The sequence below is a fragment of the Netta rufina genome (assembly GCF_964035555.1).
Source record: "Netta rufina genome assembly, chromosome: 1".
Taxonomy (NCBI): domain Eukaryota; kingdom Metazoa; phylum Chordata; class Aves; order Anseriformes; family Anatidae; genus Netta; species Netta rufina.
This window is the reverse complement of record NC_140123.1, coordinates 140,217,960-140,240,364: the sequence shown is the minus strand read 5'-3', so window position 1 is coordinate 140,240,364 and position 22,405 is coordinate 140,217,960. Positions and strand designations below refer to the sequence as shown.

The following is a 22,405-nucleotide window of genomic DNA, read 5'->3' as shown; positions in this document are numbered from 1 at the left end:
CTCCACCTACCAAAACTAAGATAACTCATTAAAATTGGATGAATACAGCTGCAAGGCTATTTCCTATCTTAATTCCATCTTAATTGTGAAAGCAAATCAACTTTGGCATCTCCTTTAATTCTGATGTCTAATTCTCCAAATCAATAATCAATGGGATTAGCAAACTGCTCAGGAACACCAGTCATGGGCATGTTCTTACCTTGAGTGCCTGTGTGGGCTGTCTGAACAAAGAAAGCTCCCATAAAGCAGCCAGCTCCATTGAAGAGAGTTAAAAAATGCATGGAAATACCTCGAATTCTTTCTGGCACAAGCCAGAATGATAGCAATGAACCTTTAAAAAGGAAGCAAATACAGTTACAGGTTGTTTTTGCTGTTTTTAAGTGATAGTAGAAGATTGATGAGAGGAAAAAAAAATCCAAAGTGGGGACTTCCGACATTTTACCAATAGAACCTACCTGAAGCAGAAGGGCAGTCATGTGTAGGTATGTACACTATTAAAATGGATTACTAAACTGTTCAAATAAATCTCCATAATAAACCACCCTATATACCACTAATGATATTCACAAGCACATAATTTTTCACCCAGTCACTTTCACCTTTTAAAAACCTGAAGCTTAAGAAGACGAAGAAAACCACCATCACAGTCATGAGGGGTAAAGAAAGCAGATGGCATATTTAACTACAGGACCTTACATGCAAGAGCCAATGCAGCAAGGCCACTGGTGAATGCTTCTGAAGTTCAGAGCATGCCTTAACTTGGGTAGTTAATTTGCCTTAGTTAAAGCTGGATAAAAATCCCATACAGAACCCCCACAGGTCACTAGCTACTTTAAGAGCTGTTGTCTTTCTTGTCAGAAGACTAAACCTGAAAAAGCACCAACCTGGGGGGGGGGGGGTAGCTGTAGCATGCAATAGTAGTGTGGATTACTATAGTCCCACCAGTTGTAGTTTGGCTAAACTAGGTTAGAGTAACAGTAAGCATTTCTAACAGCTGTTCTCTTTGAGCAGCTTTCCCTGGTCAAAGCCTCTCACTTCCTTTTCTCACACCTTGAGCTCTCAACCACACTAGCTCTCCAAGCCCCAAGCCCCAATGTCTCCCAATCTGCTTTATTACTCAACTTTGAATGACCTCCAGCCTGAGAAACTTGTTAGCAGAAAAGCCTATTTAGATGCTGAGTTGCCTGAAGCATTACTGAATACAAATGAAACTTGAAAATTACCATCTCCCACCCTTTTTAATTTGGATGTCCAAATGAGAGCATTGGAAACATTAAAAAAAATTTCAAAAGTACCATGGGCAGTGCTTTTTCCTCATTCATAATAGGAACCAAAAGCCTGAGGACAAGAGAAAACAGGTGAGCCTAGGACACCATCTGTAGGAATAACAGTATGGTCTGAAACATTGGACAGTCAGTGTCCTAGCTACTTTAAAAGTCTCTAAGAGCCTAGAAGGTGCTGGGCTGTGCTTTTTCTTTGTTTGTTCCCCTCATTCTCCCCCAAACCAGGGGTGCAAAGCATTCATCTTGACCAAGTTCTGCTTGGTAATTGTATCCTACTTATGTAAATTATCCCTGCTGTTTCAATTGCATGCTCTATTCCTCACTTCTCCCACAGTGCTGCTGTGAACTATTAACCAGCTGCTGCATTTCACCCTGGAGATTATTGCACTTTGTTGGTGGGTGAAGTGATCCCCAATATATCCTTTAACTAACAGAGCACTTTGTTACAAGGCTTCCCATTTCTAACTGCTTTGAGGAATGATGACAAGCAGAAATGTTCTCTCTGGAGAAACCTGCTAACCCTTTGTAGGGCAAGCAGCTACAGTGCACCTGATTGCTTGAATACTGGCAGTGCACCACAGCTGCTGTGGCCAGCAGGACAGCTCCACATCACCAACCTCATGCACTGTGGTAGCAAATGCCTGCTGCAGTGTTCCACCAGACAGACAACATTCCCTCAACCCCCTCTTTTCTAAGCACTAAGCTTCAGGAAAGTAATTTCCTTCTTCAAAACAAGCTATGGTTGCAAATTCAAGCTGTGTTATCTTAAATTCTAACACTGTGCAGGAGAAGAGTTCTATTATCATTTTATTTATTTCTTTATAACAGAACTTCAGCATTAGCAAAACATTAAGATACTGGTATTATGTATTCTTAAAGATACACATGCTACTCAAGGCAGGTGATTATGCAAACCTCCTATCAACAAGATAATGAAATAAATCATATAAACACAATTGTAAGTATCAGAGCTCAAATGTAGATAAAGAGTTCAATATGTCAAATCTAGCTCCTCTAACTAAGCACTTCAAAACCAAGATACTTCCTCACTTCCTTCTAATTACGGGTGCGAACATTTCTGTCTTCAACTTGGATCATGTACTTCCAGGCCAAGTAAATTATTATGATAATTGAATTTGACCTTCTGCATAATACAGCAGTAAAATGTCAGGAAAGGTGAAACAACTATTTCAGTGTCTAGGCTGTCATTAACATTGATGCAGATTCAGTGAATTGTTCCTCAACAGCAATTCAGTTCAAACTGAAGTAGAAAACTAGAGCTCAGTTTAGTTGCAGGAATACAGATGCCCACTGCTACCCAAAATGCTCTAGTGTGCCTCAGCCATCTGCATGGGGCTGCCCCATAAGATGCAAAACGTATTGCAGAACCGTGCTCTACTCTAGCAGCAGCTGGAGGCCAAGGTGGTAACATCAGGAACCTGCTTGCCCCATGTGCACATCTTTGATGCTCCATCATAAAAGGTGCCAGACATCTACCTGTGGGCAAATTAATGTAGGCCTGCATCTCCACTGACCACAGTACTACTACAGAAGTAGCAAATTTCAGGTACCTACCTTTATTTTTTTTTTCCATGCAAATCTCAAACTCAGACTTAGCCACAGTGTTCTTGAATCACACCTATAACTGCAGCATTTCATAAGATGCTTAGTCTTTATTTTAACAGGGAATGCACTACTTTGCTTCCTACCACACTCTGATGATAATCTTTAAAAAATAAACAAACAACAACAAAAACACAGTATCAAGCCTCTTCTAAAGGCTAACGTCATCTTCCAGTCATTGAACTTTTGTTCTGTCCCATTGTGCTAGATAAGAGCCTTATTCTAACAGAAATTTTATTTTCATGCAGAAGCATGAGAAGACTGTAAGCAAGCCACCTCCTACCTTTTGTTGTTGTTAAGCTAAACAGTGGTCACTTTTTTTTTTTTTTTAAACTCAGCCTGTAACCTAGAAACCACATAACCTGTCAAGAAACCTGTCTCTGTTAAGTACTTCAGAGCTATCTGATGAAGAGGCATTATTGAAAAGTGTTGAGTATTTAAAACTAGGGAAATTACCCTTTTAGTGGCAGACCATGACCTGCTCTAAGTAGTCTTACAGTATAATAATGAAGCTAAGATTTTTTTAAGAGCAGAAAATAGATTTGAATATTTCTGTGGTTGTACTGGAACAACAGACACAACCTGTAAAATTAAATGCTTATGGAAATCAGCTAGTTCATAACTTTACCTGTGTCTATTTAAATGAATGTTGATTAGATTAAAAAAAAAGATCAGTATTACAAAAGTAACCTCTGGATGGTAGAACACTGGTAAAGACTGTGTGCTCCTTAGGAAACAAATCTCTGGAATGCCAGTGCAGTTTTGGAAAGATAAGTTATAGAAGGAAAAGAAGGTTCATATTTGTAATCAGGAGTATGTGTATGGATGGTAAGTGAGAGATAAGCTGTGCCTGTGCTCTGCGAAACAGGAATGTTTATCTCTAGCTCCATTACATAAACTAAGACATCATGCTCTGTGTAGGCATCTTTACATGACTCCTGACTGTAGCACAAACACAAGTCCTGCATCTACCTACAATATTCCTCAAGTTCACGTCAATTGAATTGTGGTACCCACCTGCATATGCTCTATGTTAATGAAAAACTGTAATTATATTAGCTGGGTTCTCAAATGAAAAGGGTTAAGCTAAATTACTTCACCTTGCTTTGGCTGTGGCCTGAAAGGGCTCAAAGACTATAACCACAGCTCAATTGTCACGCATGTGTTTGTTCAGTCTCAGGAAAATCAGTTACAAAATAGTTGAGAACAGACGAGATGAAGAGACCTCAGGAGCTCATTCGAATCATCCCACTGCCTGACCAGCTTCCACTTCAAGTTCCAGATCCCACCACTCTCATCATCCCCTTCTGCCCCCCCCCCCCAGTGGTGGATTACATCTGGCTGGTCTGCTACAGAACCTTCCAGTTAATTTGGAACAACATTGCTCACTCTGCATTACATCCAGCAAGACAAACCATGCTACTTCAAGCAGGTAGAGCATAGATCTGCTCATTAAGCCTGTGGAATAGAGTCAGGGGTAAAAATATTACATGATAGTCTAATTACTTTTAAGAATTGATATCATTCTTTGAGAACCAGGACACACTGGCTATAACCTATTAATTTTTACTTACAGGAAGGTGTTACCAAGGCTTCTGCCACTCCGAGTAAGACATACTGAGGAGTTAAGTGGAAGCAAGGCATGGAGGAGACCAGGAGAATCTCCTCGGAAAGGGTCTGTTCCACCTGAGGGAAATGCTTTCGGTGTATTTCAGAGAAACCAGCAACCATCACAGAAAGTGCAGCAGATAACTGACCTACAACTGGGTAAAGAGCACAGAGAGTATTCACTAAGTTTACAGTTACAGGATTACCACATATTTACAGTGAGTCAGAGACCCAGTGCATGCAAAAGTAGTGTAAGATATTTTTTTTATGTTGTTGGTTTTGTTTTAATTCTCTGCACAAAGAAACAGATTAGAAAGTATGTCCTACACCTGCAAGCTTAATTCTAAATCTATGATAAAAGGACAGCAGCTCAGCACACAAAGAATGTAGTGATGCAGAACAAACATGAGAGGAAAAACCTCTCTGAAGAACAAACTCAAAAAGAAGATTTCATAACTGTAATTTTTAAAGACTATGTGAGTTAAGAAGAGAAGAGAGCAAGAAGGGAAGGCAGTTTTTCCAGATATCACCAAGGATTGGGTACCAAAAGCAGAGGGAAATTCTCCAGTTCAAGCAGCTGTAAAATTCTGAAATATACATATACACTGTATGCTTTATCCCTTTGTTTTCTGTACAAAAAATAGTAGTCCAGTCACTTAAGCTACTAAAGTTGCACGCCATTGTAGGTGGGAGAGAAAAAGTTAATCACTGCAGACCACATATCAGGAGATCAAGTGTTCCTACATTTTTCCCTTTCCCTCCACTAGAGTTCTCCTGACCTGTGTTTGAAAGTGTTAATGCATTTGATGGGCTGTTTAACATCTTAGGATCAGCTGCATTACTAGAAGAGAGAATCTTCTGCTTTTTAAGTGCTTGCACCTAAGACATTAGTTGCCTCTTTTCTTCAGTTGTGCTGAAGTATCAGCGCATGATCCAAAATACCTTGTTCAATATATTACTGTACATGCAAATCATGGAGTGATACCAGCTGCCTTAGTGGTAAGGCATAAGTACCACACAAGCACAGGAACAAAGGACAGGGAAAAAAGCTGCATGTGTAGCCTCAGTGCAAGACAAAACTTCCAATAAGCTACCAAAAGGATCTAGAATTGCTTTAACCTGAAACATTTAACCTTCTAATGTTTTGATCTCCCATTGATTTTGAATAACTTTGCAATTCCTCAGCCCTTAAAAGCTATGATATAAGTACAGACATGAGGATTTGTTTTCTTTTGACAACTTTGGCTCAAATACCCAGACCACATATTGTTTCCCTCTTAAGAGGACTCATCTCACTTCATGACTGGTAACAGTTACACTTATTAGCTCTGACATTGACAATCAAAAGTTTTGTTTCATTTTATATTTATATTATGTACTGAAGTCTGACTCTTTGGGCATTAGGACAGAAGGGGCAGAAAATTCAAGGCTAAGGCTCCTTAGCTATATGCCACCTTGGTACCTTGGTACCATCAGCCTGGAAAATATATCAGCTACATTTGTGTTATCAGAAAGCCTGCTGGAATTGGAACTTTGTACGTTTCCCTCCTTTTGTCATTTCTAGACAATGGAGCCCACAGTTCCCATGTCAGAAGTTATGTGCTTCTCACTTGGTACTAATAAATCTCTCCATGCTCCCACAATTTTTGTTGTTTTTTGGTTGTTTTTGTTTTTAAAATGTCTAGCTACAGTTTCAGTAAGAATGATCTACTCCCTTAACTCTCCATGTAATTACAAAAGCATCAACATTGGCTGTAGGGAAGCAATGAAAGGCCTGGCTATAGGAAGAGCAAAGCTGCAGCAGTCCAGTATCCTGTGGTCTTGAGCTACCAAACATGTCCTCCTTAGTGAACAAATTGACTGTAACTGATGGACAGCTATCCAGCAAAGACACGATCCATTCTCTGCTGAATCTTCTGTACTGCTGGTTAAATCAAGCAGCATAATAATCTAAAAAGTGGAAAAGCCCTAAATTTTCCAAAAACTAATTTTTCATGTCCAAGTACTCAATATATTTGCAACACAATCTAAATTCACTTTAAGATTTTTCATATTTGTTGTATCATACCAAATTTACAAATAAACCAGCAATTTCAGAGAAAGTAACATAGATTGCAGTTTTCACATGGATCTTATTACAGAGCAATCAGATAGTTCAACATTGTCTTATGGCTCATCCTTGAATAATTTCCTGAAACTTTCAGTATGTTAAGAATATAAGTCTTCAAACTTCCCTCTATTTCAAAGCTTGCATTAAAGTGTAGTTGTAAACTGGCTTAACACCAACATCCTATTTATAATTTCTTTTTTTTTTTTTTTTTTTCTCCTGAAAATAATTGTGAACCTAATTAACTGTTGGCAAAAATACTGGCACTTAGAGGTCTACCATATTTGCAGTTGCAGTCATATGCTTGGATATCTGAAGGCATTGCCTGTACTCATGGGTATATTTTATGGCTCAGGTAATTTATCACCTCTAACAGGAGGGTATTTTAATAAATGAAGCTATTAAGGATAAACCACTGCATATATTCTACTTCTGTTTAACATAACAGGATACAACATTAATAGTAACTTGAAGTTTCCTTGGTTTTAAGAAAAAACTATAATCTGAATGTGCTTTTTGTGGTTTAATGCAGATGTTATTTTAAAAACTAGGGTAATTGCAACCTGCTGCGTTATATGCATCTGGTTTATATAAAACTTAATAACACTCTTAATTAGGCTAATTTAGTCAGATTAATACCTGTGTGTGTCAGTACTCACTGTGCTGCTTGCCATGGGGCACAGAATTAATAGTAGCACACTGAGAAAATAGTCGTTTATAAATATTTTTGTCTGAGTTTTATAATGCAGGCCAGATGATAAAACATGTAGGAAGTTTAATGAGTATCTCCAAAAAAGAATAGTTTTAAACAAATGTAGAATGGAAGCTGCTTTTCTAGTACAATTAGATGTAGCTGATATCAGTAGGTAAATGTTTAGGATCCCTCCAGATCCCAGAACATCGGAGGTCTGGGGTCAGGGACAGGGCAATGGAAAGACAGTAATGTCAAAGGAAAGAAGCCCGACTTTGTAAGGCACCACCCATATTAAAGCCATCATTGCTTCTAGGCTGTGAATTTCTGTGAGATGAGCTCCAATCCACAAGTCTGAGCTTACATGATTACTGATGAAAATGTTGGAACTAATAAAAGAGAAGACTTCACACTATTTCTATGAGAAAAAGATAACACTTCAGCTCTGGAGATCCCCCTCTGCTTCACGTTATGGAAGTGAAGCATGCAAGATGTGTTTAAGTTAAGTTTCAGTTTAATAATTTTGTTTATTAAAATCCTGGACACCTAGACAAGTATTCCATATTGGATATTCAAACTAAAATTATAGTGCTAGAGAAGCACTTCCATTTCAGATGTTGAGCCTGCTCACTGAGAACAGCAGCCCAGTGATACACATTGGTTTGTTTTAGACAACTGTCTGTATGTTTACTATTGCTTGCCAGTTCTAAAAACACATATTGCAGACAGAACTAGACAAAAGTCCCCCCCCCCCCCCGTCCCCCCCCCTCCCCCCCCCCCCACACACACTTTGGATTCAGCTAAAGAGTCTGGAATGAACTATAGTGGTGACAACAGTTTCTTTCTTAAAAGCTGCACTCCTAATATAAAGTCAGCATAAAATATGCAAAGATAGCCTCTTTGTGTAGCTTAATTAATCAAATTCACCATTTTAAGGAACAGGACCTTTCTTAAGATATCAGAGAGCTACTAACTGAAAGAACCCCTTCCCCATCAAAAATAAAAAACACACCACCTTCTGAAGAAAATAAACTTTCCAAAATTAAAGGCTACGTAAACACGTAGAAGATAACCAAGTTGAAGTCCCAAGTTAAAATGGTTAGTACTGTTTTTCTCACCAGCTCCTCAAGATGACTTTTAACTATCTTCAAGTGTTTGTTTCAATGCCTTGTATTGGTCAGAAGAGTATTTATCACCTTCCTAAACAAGAGTTATGCATTTTTTCCTTAATATATTTTTTTTTAATAGGACTGTTTACTAAAATTTCTTTGAAACATTCATCCCAAAGCCATCCCCAAACAAGTCTAGCTTAATATCTATAATTTGAAATAATTGTATAAGATCATTATCACCTAACAAAGTTTCTCTTCCAAGAAACAATGCATATAAAAACTGTGTAAACACATGGGTTTTCTAACGTACCAATATAAATTGTAGGAGAACGTCCACTTCCCTTGGAACTGAAGAGACATGAGTTAATGCATTCCAAAATAGGAACAAGAATCAGTAGTGGCACGATGCTTATTACATTCATTGCTGCAATTGGCAAGACAAATCCACTGAAGTTCAAGTTGGAATTCATGGTTTGAAGATAATATCCTGACGGAATCTGTATTATGGAATACAAACCAACTTCATTAGTATACCAGTTACCTTTCATGGATAGGATTGTTATGTTTTGAAACTTCTCTAACCCTTTTCCTTCTGAAAAAGTCAGAAAATCAATTACCTATTGACCAAATGGAACAACCATTCACGATAAAAAGACTTTCAAATGGTAATATTCTCATTCTCTTCTAGGATTTAACATTTTTAACTTATTTCCTTTACTCCTCACTTAAAAAAAAAATAAAAAAAATCTAAGCATCAGCCCGTCAGTTCATATTAGCTCTAACTAGGAATGATCAAATAAGCTATCAGTTAACACACTAAATAATTCTGCTCAGTGCTTTAAACACTCTGTGAAGAATTCACTAACAGAACAGAATTCCCTTTTCACTTGAGAATAACAGGATACAAAGATGTTTTGAATTTCTAATTGTGTGCTCTAGGTCAGATAAATTTTTAGATGCTCTTGCCAGCACATGGCTTTAAAATCTACATGGATTTGGCCACAGTCTTAGAAGCAGCTTAGTGTGACTGACAGCCATAGCAGGTATACAAAGGGCTTCATTTTACCTCTGGAACTTAAAACCAGAAACCAATCATCAGAAGATGAGCAACCCACCAATGGCAATCATCTATGAAGTTATGTAGACTTGTGAGACCCTCTCTCATTCCAAGAGCGAATAGCTCTTCCTGCTTGTGTGAGCCTACAGATCTGTTGAGTTTATTTATACATGTATAAAAGCCCACATTTGGTTCTACCAACCAATTTTTCTGCTTGTGTTTGAGGAAGCTTGAAATTTCAATGCTTAATTCACCATGTGAAACACACAGTTACAACCCACTCCATTTCACAGACCAATGGGAAAAAGAGGTAACTTGAGCAATTCAGTCTTGACAGAGCTGGATGTAGAACTGATTTCCGTATTCTCATTTCTGCTTTCAGTACACTATAGATTTCTGCAGTATCCTGCATGGCATTTCAGCATGACTGGCAATGACAAATACAGTTAGAATATTATTTATAGCTGTCTGAAAATTCAAGTATAGTTTATAACGCAGTTCATCAAGGGTTACCCATCAACAGCTATATTCAACCCTGGTCACTGGAAGTCTGTTCAGTGACAAAGAATTACTCAAGTGCTAGCTCTTAATAAAAATATTTTCACTTATATTTCACCTCTAGAAAGAAATATAAATTGTAAAAAGGATGAATAAATGGCAACAGAACTGTGAAAAATCAGAACCAAGTCAAATTTTGCTGATTCCTCATTTCCATTTCCTATTGCAAATCAGAATTGACTTATTAATAGGAATTAAATTATCATCAATGTGAATCACAGGCAATGAAATCTGTTAACTTAATAATATGTAGAAAATATTAATCTTTATGAAAAACACATTGATCAATTGCCTAGTTTAAGAAAGAGCCTTAGACGTAACAGAAATTCTGCTGAAAGTACTCTTTCAGTAGTGCAAATAGTCTTCTCTTTCTGAAATATATTCCTGGATATTACAGCTCTGATTTATTGATACCTGGTTTTGTTTTTTATCTAGTCATTAATGCATCACTTCAGCCACGGGGAGGGATATATATATATTTTTTTTCCTCCTTCCCTTTCCTCTCTTTTAAATTCCTGGCATGGATGGGGGAAAAGAATAAAGAATGAGGCAGATGGATAGGAATGTAGAATGATGTCAAGAAAGTGTCAATAAAACAGTATGTGTTACATATTTGTAAAAATTTCCTTAAGCAGCCTATGCACGCATTTTAAAACAAATAAGTAAAAATGAATTACTAAACCAGCTCAAATTTGTTATGCCAGTTGCCAAAAGGTAAGCTGCTTCAAACTCCTGCTTAGCCAGGATCATCCAGTCAGAAATTAATCTGAAGGAATCATGTCAGCTTAAGTAACTTCCTGACACATTTACATTACATACACTCAAAAGTGGTAAGACTTAAAAGTGGAAAGAGTCACATAACCTGGAAGAGAGGCTTTGAAAGGACTGTTTCTTTCCACAGATGGAAAACCATCCATATACAGCATAGGTACACCAGCTGCATAATCCCACCAAAACAGTAGATGAAATATGCAACTAAAACAGCTAAGAAAGATTTATGTCTTGCCCCAAAGTGAGTAAACATTTGAAAAACATAATTTCCCAGTTTCTTAGAAGAATGCTGAACCTGAGTCTCCAATAACATAACAAAGCAGTATGAGGAGCACAAGACTCCCTAGCACTAGATGTTTCAACCAATAAGGATGCATATAAATGAGCAGCAAGAAGCCAAACAAGCTCCTTCACAAGTCTTGATGAAGGTGATTTTGCTTATTTAATGAGGTTAGAGGAAAAAGTATCATCTCAGACAATAGTACTCTGGAAAGTGGTTCAGCTGGCAAAGAAACAGTTAAAAAACATGCCTGGAAACACTGTACTAAACACATTAATCTTTATCAATTTGATTTTATTTTTTTTAATCTGTTTACTCACCTGCATAATACACGTTCTGTATAAAATTTGGAAAGCAAACAGTGGGAAAAGCCTGGCAAGTGACTTTGTGCTTTCCACTTGAATCTCGCTGTAATGACCACCATAGTTTTCCTTGGCGTGATCTAGCCAGTTTGTTACACCTCCACCAAAGTAGCGATACCGCACACAGCAAGTTTTCAGTGCACTAGCAATTACCCCAAAAGTCGTCAGAAGGGAACTGTCTGAAAACAGAGATATTAGCCATTGGTTTATTTTTATTTGATGTCAAAATAAACAAGACAAACAAATCACTTTGGAATAGAAAATATAATCCAACATATTTGCCCTTATGTCTTTGGGAAAGGGGGAAGAAAATAAGTCTGGATCTGTTCAAAAGCATTCTGTTTTGAAATCATTTGATTCACTACTTAAGAGGAAAAAAAAAAAGTAATGCAGCTGAGCATCCACAGAGACAGAAGAAAGTGCCTTTTACTAGCAGTTATTTAAGGCACCATGGCAATTTGTTGTTGTGGTTGAGAAGGTAAAGTATTACCCTCCTTTGCTTTTGCTTTCTATCGATTGAATGATGTTAGTTTTCAATTCAAGACAACAATGAAATATTGCATATCTGCTGGAGTACAGCAAGGAGACAGCAGTAACAAAATGAGAAGGAAAGGGAGTCCTAAACAGAGCTGATGGGATAGAAAACCTTGAGGGATGCATTTTAAAGCCAGAAATGTTATCTCAGGACTTCCAAGTAGCACGCAGCGGGAGAGGAAAAGTTTCCAATGTATTTTATTTTTTATTATTTTTTTTTTCATATTAAAATTTGCCCACAGGTTACTGGGCTTGGGAATTGCTTACTTATTCCTGAGACAGTAGAAACAGAAATAAAACATGTTAGCTTTGGGCTCAAAGATGCAGACTCATTTACTTTTGGTAAGTTGCCCATCCGTGAGAGTTGGGGTTGTAGCATGTCTCTCTGCGTTTCTGAAGTGTTTAAACACTACAGTAACTTTTTTTTTTTTTTCATACATGCTGTCTAAACATTAAGGTGAACCAAAAAGATGGTAGAAGAAAAAAAAAAAAGCGTCTACACTATTTCTGGTGGAGAATATATTTTCTAGAAGTGTCCATCTAACACCTATTGTAAGTTCTTCAAATACTGAGAGTACTAAGGTAAGGAAATTAAATATAAATGTAATTAAACTAACTGTTTGGCATTAACCTGTGGACTGTTGATGTTGTTGAATGAAATCTGAAATAGAGAGCATTATCAAAACAAAAAGTGGATACAGATTTTACTCTGTGACTGTATTAGGCAAGTATTCTTACTGTTCACTGTAAATGTTGCTAGAGTTTAGGATCTAGAATATCTCAAAAACGAACCTTTCAAGAATGAACCTGAAGACAAAGTAGTCTTTAGACTTCCAGGGTGAATTGACTAAGAAGATAATCAGAAAATAAGTGGGACTTAGGGATCTTATCAAAGTCAATTTGTTTTCAGAAGTAAAAAAAAAAAAAAAAATGGTAGCAGAAAAAAATCTGTATCAACTCAAATTATTGGCATAGCTAGTAATTACATGGTTTTGGTCAAAGGAGTGATAATCTCTTGCTTCATCCTCTGTGACAGGCTGAACATTCATGAAGAAAGAATTAAATGAAGTTATGCAGTGCTATTACCACTCTATGAATATTTGGACCCAGTCGGAGTTGAAATTAGGACATGCTCAGAGTACCCCCAAGCAGATACAGTGGATCTCTCAGACAAAGCAATACAACAGCTCTGTCCTAGTCTCAAATACAGTTATGACCATCTCTTTTCCTTTGGATTGGAATATGTAGGACAGGTTCTTCCTTACTTATTCTCATTGAAAGAAAGGCTAAAATACAAATAAAATCCTGACATATCAGTGCCTTTCCTAATGGATTAGCTGGGGCCCTCTTGAATGTAATTTCAGTCAAATACCTAGGAAACATCACTTTTATGAGTTATAACTGGAAAATACATTATTTAGGTGCATTTCTTAACATGGATTTCTAAACAGATTATATCCTCTAGTAAACGAGGAAGATAAAACTGCTTGATATTAGATTTCAGATAGCAACTTGAGTGATGCATAGACCTAATCTATATCAAGAGGTTTTTGCCAATTATACAGTTAGAATAAGTTCTAACTGTTCACCTGTTCTTTAAAAGCAAATAAGTAAATCCCACAGAACTCCACAGTAGTGAATTACTCAGATTACTCAAGAACACACTGAGTAGTTAAACATGCACTCTATACTTATATTGCAAATGTTTTCTTAAAAATATCCATCTCTACAGATATAAAAACTTTCAGAAAGCAACTTTCCTTCTCCATTATACTTCAGAACTTGGTTCTAATGTTCTGCTACTTCGACCTTGATGTAATATGAATATCTATGCTACTTTATTACAATAAAAATAAAGAATCCTATATTGCACCCTAGATGGTAGATGCACATTTCTTCCTCATCTCTGGTCATCTGCCAATCCTAAAAATTATAGCAGTGGGAAGAAATGCAAACAAAGTCCATGCTTGACAGCTAAACATAATTGGATGCATGATCCATATTTGAAGAGCTACCTTAAAATAAAAAAAGGTAGCATATATAAGAATCCTGTAAGGTCACCTATGGATTTTAATAGCAGTTATGATGAATTTCATATTTAACCATCTTATTGGAAGTTACAAAGTATATTATCTTTTATTTTGACTATGGAGATAAAAACTTTGCAGATGTTAGTCTACAAATAGGCATTCTACAGAAATGTGGAAAATATATGAAAAATTGAACAATGTTCATAGGGAAAATTCATTGGGGAAAAAAAATTCTTGACAAAAAATATTCTGCTTGATTTATGGATGATTAGTGTCATCCAGATTAATGATGACTTATCTTCAGGATTGTTACTTCACTTAGTAAAATTGAACTAGTTAGATGATAAACTACTACAGATTTAGTCCATGTGAAAGTTTAGCCTGGGGATAGATACTAAATGTTTTTAGCTTCTCAGGTCGTAAAACCCTTAGTGAGTCCTAGAGAGCCAGACAACCACCATTCTCTACAAAAAGCTACCTAATTTGATGCTGGCCTTTAAAGTAGAGACCTGAGTCAGATATTATCATGTTTTTTGTTTTTTTTTTTTTTTCATGTGTGTGCATGCACACAGAGGGAATTCATTTCTTTGGGTTTGTTTGTTTTGACTAAATTTTTCTAGTTTATCACTCTGATATTCCCAGGTACTTGGTTTATGCATCCATTCCCTTGCATGCATATAGTACCTGCTCCTGTACAGACAACTGGTCTGAAGCTGTCTTGACATTGCAGAAGGTGTACATAAGTTTACTAGACACCATACTCAATTTTTTCAGCCTATACTGAATCTGCATGTCTGTCATTACAGAGGATGTTGTCAGTTACATAGAGACCCAAGTAACTACAGCCAAACAGGGTATTGTCAAAGAGCTTATTTATATGTGCAAGGTGATCTCTTCTATGAAAATAATCTCCAAAGATACTTTCTAAGAGACAGTTGCTTCTTACCTGTTTTGGGTTTGTAAATCATTTCACCACGCACCATGTGAATTGTGATCATGGCCATAAGTATGGACACAAAAGGGATAAGGAAACCAAGGTTCCTAGCCACAGACTGCTGGATATAAGAGATACTAACAAAGACAACTGCTGAATTTAAGTTAATCAACCAATAAAACCTAGTACACACAAAAAGAGAGAAGAGACAAAATTGGAGAAGCTGAATAATTTAGACTTTACAGAATATAAAATTTAAAACAATAAATTAAATGCACAGTAAATATAGCAACTGTAGACAGCATCACACATTGACACAGAAGTTGCACCAAATTTCACTTCAATGTTTCAGGTCCATGAGGTAAACAATTAAACTAACTGTACTAGGGCAGTGGAGCTGAACAAATTATCAGTCTGATACCAAAAATATCCTTCTGGATAGGAAGAATTAAATCAGCATTTACCATTTACACTTTTAATACCTGACAATGTAAGATGTATGTATGCAAAATAATGAAACCACATTTTAAGCTTAACAGAGAAATAACAGTGTATATAGCAACCCTTCAATTATTTCCTCTGGTGTGAAATAAAATATTTCCTCCTACTTGGGGGAGGTGGACTTCATATATTTAGAATAGCCAGTGATCTAATGTTCAGGTAACTTGCTTGGGGTATGAATTGTTTTGTAGCTCTGATCTATTGGCCTGGATTACGCAGACTGGAACAGTGAATTGTGTACTATGAATGTCATGCAACAGTTTAATCACTTGGTAGCAGACTTTCACTTTTGGTCTTAGTCCAAAAAAAAAAAAAAAAAAAAAAAGCCTTAGTCCATGGAGGACTTTGATTAAAATATTAATTTATTGTGAAAAGCTTCTGCTTTGAGGATACCCCTTTTCAGATATTGCACCATACTTTTGGAAAATCCTTGGTGTTATATCTTATTTGCAAGACAAAAGGAGTGGATTTGTAGAGCCATTTACCTTGCATCAGGGACCCAGTGTCCACATTATATACATTGAGAATTTTACTTCACTGTTGTAATCTGATCCTACAGACTCAAAGCCTGCTAGTGGCTTGAGGGTACTAAATATATCATCATTGTTGTGGTTAGGTGTTCTAAAAGGTACCCAACTTCTGCACTCTGAGGTCTCCTCAAAAATGCAGTTCTGATACAAACTGAAATGTTATTGTGAAATGCCCAGAAGAAAATAATTTTATTAGAATGTCTTATGGGAATGTATTCATTATGGTAACTTCAGTAGTATTATCCAGGTGACTTTTAAGAGTATTGTTAATGTTTATAGAGTATGGACTTTTTTTTTTTTACTTAATAAAACAATGAAGATGAACTCAATGAATGAAAACAGATCTATATTTTAAAAAGCCTTGAAAATGTTCTAAAATTGAATTTTCAACACTTTTTGGATTCATTCTGAATACTGAATAAGTATATATTTTGAGTACTGAAAAAGTATTCCTGCTACTTGAAATACTATTTGCTTTTATTTTTTTAAGCACATTGAGCTCTAACGATTTAAGTTTTGATTTATCTAGACTCAGACCTAGAATGAGAATGGGACAGTATCCAAGCTACATATTTTTCTGTACTAGAACTTTTTAGGAGGTGGTTAAATTTTTTCAGAAGCACTATGGAATTCTCTGAAAAGACAAGGTGAACCAAACAAACAGAATGGGTAGAATGAAAGAGAAGAGAAACACTACTGGTCCCATATTGTCTGATTTTTTTGTTTTGTTTTGTTTTTCAGCAAATCAGTAAGACAAGACAACACTGACAACTTATCCTTAGTTCGGACTGTATCCTTTGCACTTATTCTCTACTCCTGTAGACACAATTTCTTTAGGTGGCCACAGCCATAGATCATACTAGATGTTAGGCCCAGGCCCTGATGTGCAAAGCAGTTGTTTAATTCCATTCACAAAGACAATAGGTAATTACAAGTTTGTACTTCACTATTTCTTTTATCATTAACACAGTATATCTGATTAAAAAAAAAAATAGAACTTGTTAAGAACATAGGCTAATCAAGAGTATGCAACCACTTTCTTTTCATCTATTATTTTAAAATTCAACCCTGTGAAAGACACCTACCAATAGAAAACAGGGTACCAAGGGATAATGATTATATTCTGAGAGATTATAACAAGATTAAGATCACTAGGAATATAACCCTATTTAAAAAAAAAAATATCTTGAGATTGCAATCAAGGAGCCCTTCTGTGGATGTCATCACAAAAATTATTTTATTTCTTTAAAATCGCACACATGCCTTTCTTAATATTTCCAAAGCCCCCAAAATTGACCCATTTGGATTCCCCCAAGGAACTTTTTATTCATATTATGTCTCCTTTGTAATCAACACTGAGAAATGTCACTTTGATTAAACACAATTCTGAATGGCTAAGACCACAGTACACTAAATTCTCTAGAGCTATCTTTCAGAACAACTGATTGCTCTCCAGTCTTAATCCCCCAGAGTCTTATTTAATCAAAATGATGTTGCTAATTAAGGATTAAAACTTAGAATAGAGTAAAAAATAAGGATTTTTTTTTCCCCATCTCTCCTATGGGCAGGTCAAGGAGGCAGAATCTGCTCTAAGGAGCTAAATAGTCTCATCCACCTTTGGTAAAGCTGCTTTATTCACTCAAGTTTGAATTTAATTCGAAACTCTGATATTAACATAATTGGAGGAAAAAAGAATAGCCAGGAGAGCCATCCCCAAAGTAAGAGAGAACTGATTCATAATCTTCATTGGTTCCTCAGCATTATATTGTCAATATGCAAATGTGCTCAGTTTTGATTCTAAAAGTGTGCATGCATAGGGAAGGGAAAGAAAAGGGGGCAGTTTAGAGCTTGTTTCACCCTGCCTTAAAGCAGGAATCCAGAAGTTCCCACTGATACTTCTTTGATCCTCATTCCACAGTTTAATCAGAAGTAAAGGTGAATGTTTAGTGCTATTAAAGTGGTAAATAAATACAAATATATGACCAAAATTGACCCCTCTGACACACAGAGAGGAACAGTTAATTTGAAACAAACAAACAAAAAAATGATTTTTTAGGAAGCATTTTACCTCCCAGAAATTTTTCTCAAAGTTTTTCTGAAAAAAATATGAAATACTCCAAATGAAACACCAATGTCAAATAGCTTATCTCATGCTAAATCTTCACAGTGGCTGAGCTGAAATAATACAGCAAATCCTTAACACTTATTTTAGTAGTTAAGAGGCTACTAACAATACTTAGTTCCAATAAACCAGTGAACTACTGCTGTCTGTCACTTCTAAAAATTTATTCTTATGCAAATTTTAACGTATTATTGAATTTTGCCATCATCAGTGAGTAATAGCAAAATATCCTCAAGATATAGACATGTTAAAGGTAGAACATTGTATTCCGTTTGGTTTTCCTAACAGCAGCTAGCTTATTGAGTCTGAATATTTGGGCAAATCAATTCATCCTAATTCCAACTGAAGATTTCTGATGGAGGCCAAAATAGATGATCATCTTTAGCAAAATGAGAACTATAGCAAAAGGTGTTTTTTTTTTTTTTTTTTTTTTTTTACAGAAACTGTTGGAAATTATTCCAAAAATCTAAAGTTTCTGCAGTTTAAACAGAAATCCCAAAACAAAATCCACCATCTTGGAATCTGTCGTGTAAGTCTGCAAATAAATTTCAAGGCAATGCTGTATCATTCTCTACAGATATTTAGCTAACATTTAGTTACTAACCAGTTGAAAAAAGAAAGAAGTTCCTTTGGTCCACAGTCCTCAAGGTTGTATGCACTTAATGGACAAACTATAGCTCTTATGCCTCCTATTCCCAGGCTAGCTGTGAGTAGTGCAAAGTAGAATACTATTTTCTGCTCTTTTTTTGTTAGCGTATGAAGAAGAATGTGTCGTCTGTCAATGTAAATGTCTTCAAATGGGAAAGCCACAACAGGTAGCAGGGCTGTGCCTGGAATGGGAAGGAAATTATTTGAAATAGATTAAAATCAGACTGAAAAATTAGAATTTATAAGCAATTATGTTGAAAAGACATGGAAAAAAATTCAAAGACAAGAGATGAGTGTAAAGAGAAAGGGTCTTGCTCCCATACAGATCTAGAACCTTTCTGGGTATCACTAAATATAGAAAGGCAAGATGACTAAGGGCCTCTGAGAAAGCACTTTTCTGCCCCAAATGCTTGTAAGGATTCAGGTCCTCCAATCTTACTCTGGAAATGCAGCTCTTCACATTGTGCCTTCTCCATTGCCTGCGTGTAGAGGGCAGTAGCTCTCCACTTGGCAGAATGGACCAGCTGAGGCATGTAATTTGCCCGACAAAAAAAAAAAAAAAAAAAAAAAAAAAAAAAAAAAAAAGAACAGCCAAAAAGCCCCTCATTGTGGAACAAAAATCTGTTTTGTGTCTTCTTTAACCCAGACTTTTAATAAGAACTATAATTTAAACAAATTCTCAAACATGTTTTTGTTTTGTTTGCTTGTTTTGATGGAAGAGAATTTTCTCGTTTTCTGTTGCAGCTTCAGGGGATTTCCCCCGCCCCTTCTGCAAGAACTTCAGCTATAGGAGCACTGCAATGAATTGCTTTTACCAGCTCTAGACTGCAAAGCAAGTCTTTCAGATTTGGTCAGCTACAGATTCTCTGAGTTTTAATTGGAGGCTAAATTCAAAATATAGCAATGTGCAAACACCACCAATGTTAGTGAGACTAAGACTATGACTGTGCATCTAACAGATCAGAAATATATAATGGTCTATCAAAAAAAAAGAAGTTTTCATCAAAAGTACAGTTTAAAACAACACCCGAAACCATCAAATTCTGTCAGTGTCACTGCTCTCCTACTTCAAGATGCGTATTGAAAGGACAAATTGCAGAAGATTCCAACCCAGAAGCCCATAGGGAAAACAAACAAACAAAGGAACATAATTGCAGTCATTTTTACAGGCTGCTTACACAATGGTTTTTCAGTCAACTCAAGGGCACTTGGGAAACTAGAGAAGATGATTTCAGGAATGACTTTTTCTTCCCCTTTAGTTTGTTGCATGTCTAAACAACATGGCTGGCTATTGCAAAAGTCACACCTGCTAATCCTCAACAATTGGTGCAAGTAAGACGAATTTCTATCTGCTCAGTTTAACCCAACAGAACAACCACCAGCTGTGAAATGCACTAATTGCTACAGAAGAGTCATACTTAGTTTAAGCAGTGCTCTTATACAAAAGATCTTCAGAAAAACAGGTGGGGAGGATTCAGAATACATTATCAGAAACCAGACTCTCAATATAGGTATGAGGATATAACCTCTTTACTTACAGCAATGTTTGTTTATACTGATGTGTACTTAAATGCATCTTTCCCACTGGTCCAACTACAATAGTCATATACCTTTACATATAATAAAAATGTTGGTACCAACAGCTGGGAAACCATTTCCAATCTCTCTCTCAAACTGACTTATATCTCACGTTTGCCCCCAAACACTAGTTACACTAGTAACAATGTATGCTTGTTATCATGACCAATTTAAGAAAGAGCTGAGCATCTCTGCTCTGAATAGCTAAGCCAATTCAGAGCAGGAAAGTTCATGTGCCAGCTATCCACAAGCCATATGTGCAAATGTTTCTTAGTCTTTTTCAAAATACTGCCTCACAAAATGACGTACACAAAAAGCCACAAGACAGTTTGTAGAGGAAAAATGAAGTAATTAGCTATTAGCAAAGTTGCCCATGAGGCTGGAGAAAATTATTACATTTCAAACAGTGTTCAGCAATGTTTTTCTATAATACAATTATTAAAACATTAAATAGTCACCGGGCTGTCACCTACCTAGGAAGTGTAGAAACATGCAAATGCACACAAGCTTGGTCCTTCCCACAAGGCATTCAGCAAGCCAGCCAACCAGCACTGGCGTCAACATGGAGGTGCCTACAAAGCACATATTGACAATAGCTGCCTGGTAGTTGCGATAGCCAAGTCTGACAGTGCAAAAGAGGATCATGTTGCAGACAATGCCAAAGAATGTGAATCTCTCACACAGCTCCACCAGCAGCACACAAATGGCCTCTTGGAGTTTCTTCTCAGGCTGAGACACATTTCTAGCATGGTTGTGTCTACTGGGTGTCAGTCTTTGCTCCTTGTCAGCAGCAGCATCCCAAAGCTGCTTCTCTTGAACCTCTCCACTGTCTGCACCAGGCATGCTTGACTTTTTCAGGGTGGACCGAGTAGGGCAGCTTAAGTTGCAGGTATACTTCTGTTCTCTTCCACTGCAATTAGCAAACTGTTAAGGCTCTCGCTTTGAATTCCACACTTCACCACTACAATTTCCTAGGCACCTGTCACATTTGTGACATTACATATAGGATCAAAGAGCATTAAATAAGTAAATGATCTCTACCAACATTTCAATTTCTACATTTAGCAATATTCAGGTATTCAATTAATTTATTTAATTAATCCATGTGGGGATGAAAAAGATTTTTCCCCCAAATTGTATTACCCTTTAAATTACGTGAATATGATACCATATGTGCAACTCTATACATATGTTAAAGATAAAGGTCTAAATACATGGGAAAGCTAACATTTCAGTGGAATTCAAATAATAGATCAAGAAAATAATTTGGTTAAAATAAGATGGTGTTTTAATTAGACAACAAATGAAAAAGCAAGCACTTTTTTTTTTTTTTTTTAAGGTTAACAGCATCTAATCTATTACATTTGTTATATTTGGTTGAAATTCAGATAAGAAAGTTAATTGTAAAAATAAGTAATGCTACCACATTTAAATTAGAGAAGCAAGTTTAAAAGACAATAAGTTAAATACATTACCAAAGAGGAAAAGCAATCTGAAAGTAACCTAAACCAAAACTATTTCTCTAGAAACCAGATATTATGCTACAATGCATTATACGGGACAGAAGCACAAACAACACACTCAACAAAAAGCAATCACCAGCTTGAATGGAAATTAGAAAGAGCCAAAGAAATAATGCTTTTTAATGCTTCTGTGGATAATATTTTATCCACAGAGAAGTTTGCAGATTTCCCAGATCACTTTTTCCTTTTTATGGAGTTCATTGAGATCACTAACACTTGTTCAAAATAGTCCTAAATATGAACGAGAAGTATTTTGCATCCATTTTGCACAAATATAAGTGCATACAAGGCAGCGGTAGATCAGGCCTGCTTCTCTGAACAGAGCTCTCAAAACCACTGATGGCATTTTTTAAATATCATCTCTGCTGTTTTTTCCCATCCATCTATATAACTACTCAAGTTTTACATCCTCAGATCTATTAGGATTTCTACATCCCAAAATAGATGCACAATAGTATATATTCAGTATGGATAAAGACAGATTCCAAAATTACCTCCAAAAAAGTCTCAGAATGTTGCTGTCAAGTTCTGGTTTGCTTCCCTATCTTGTTTC

The 22,405-nt window shown here is 36.4% G+C and overlaps 1 protein-coding gene across 1 annotated transcript in view; it reads right to left on the bottom strand.

Moving 5' to 3' along the window:
* SLC15A5 (solute carrier family 15 member 5) overlaps window positions 1-21,172 on the bottom strand; it is a gene marked incomplete at both ends in the record, with an annotated part of 30,032 nt that extends 8,860 nt beyond the window's left edge. The window contains 7 exons of the mRNA XM_084303097.1: window positions 200-331; window positions 4,481-4,669; window positions 8,735-8,921; window positions 11,411-11,631; window positions 14,963-15,132; window positions 18,708-18,933; window positions 20,803-21,172. Of these exons, the coding sequence (XP_084159223.1) occupies window positions 200-331; window positions 4,481-4,669; window positions 8,735-8,921; window positions 11,411-11,631; window positions 14,963-15,132; window positions 18,708-18,933; window positions 20,803-21,172 (1,495 nt within the window). The remainder of the gene's footprint in view (window positions 1-199; window positions 332-4,480; window positions 4,670-8,734; window positions 8,922-11,410; window positions 11,632-14,962; window positions 15,133-18,707; window positions 18,934-20,802) is intronic.
* Window positions 21,173-22,405: the final 1,233 nt, after the last annotated feature.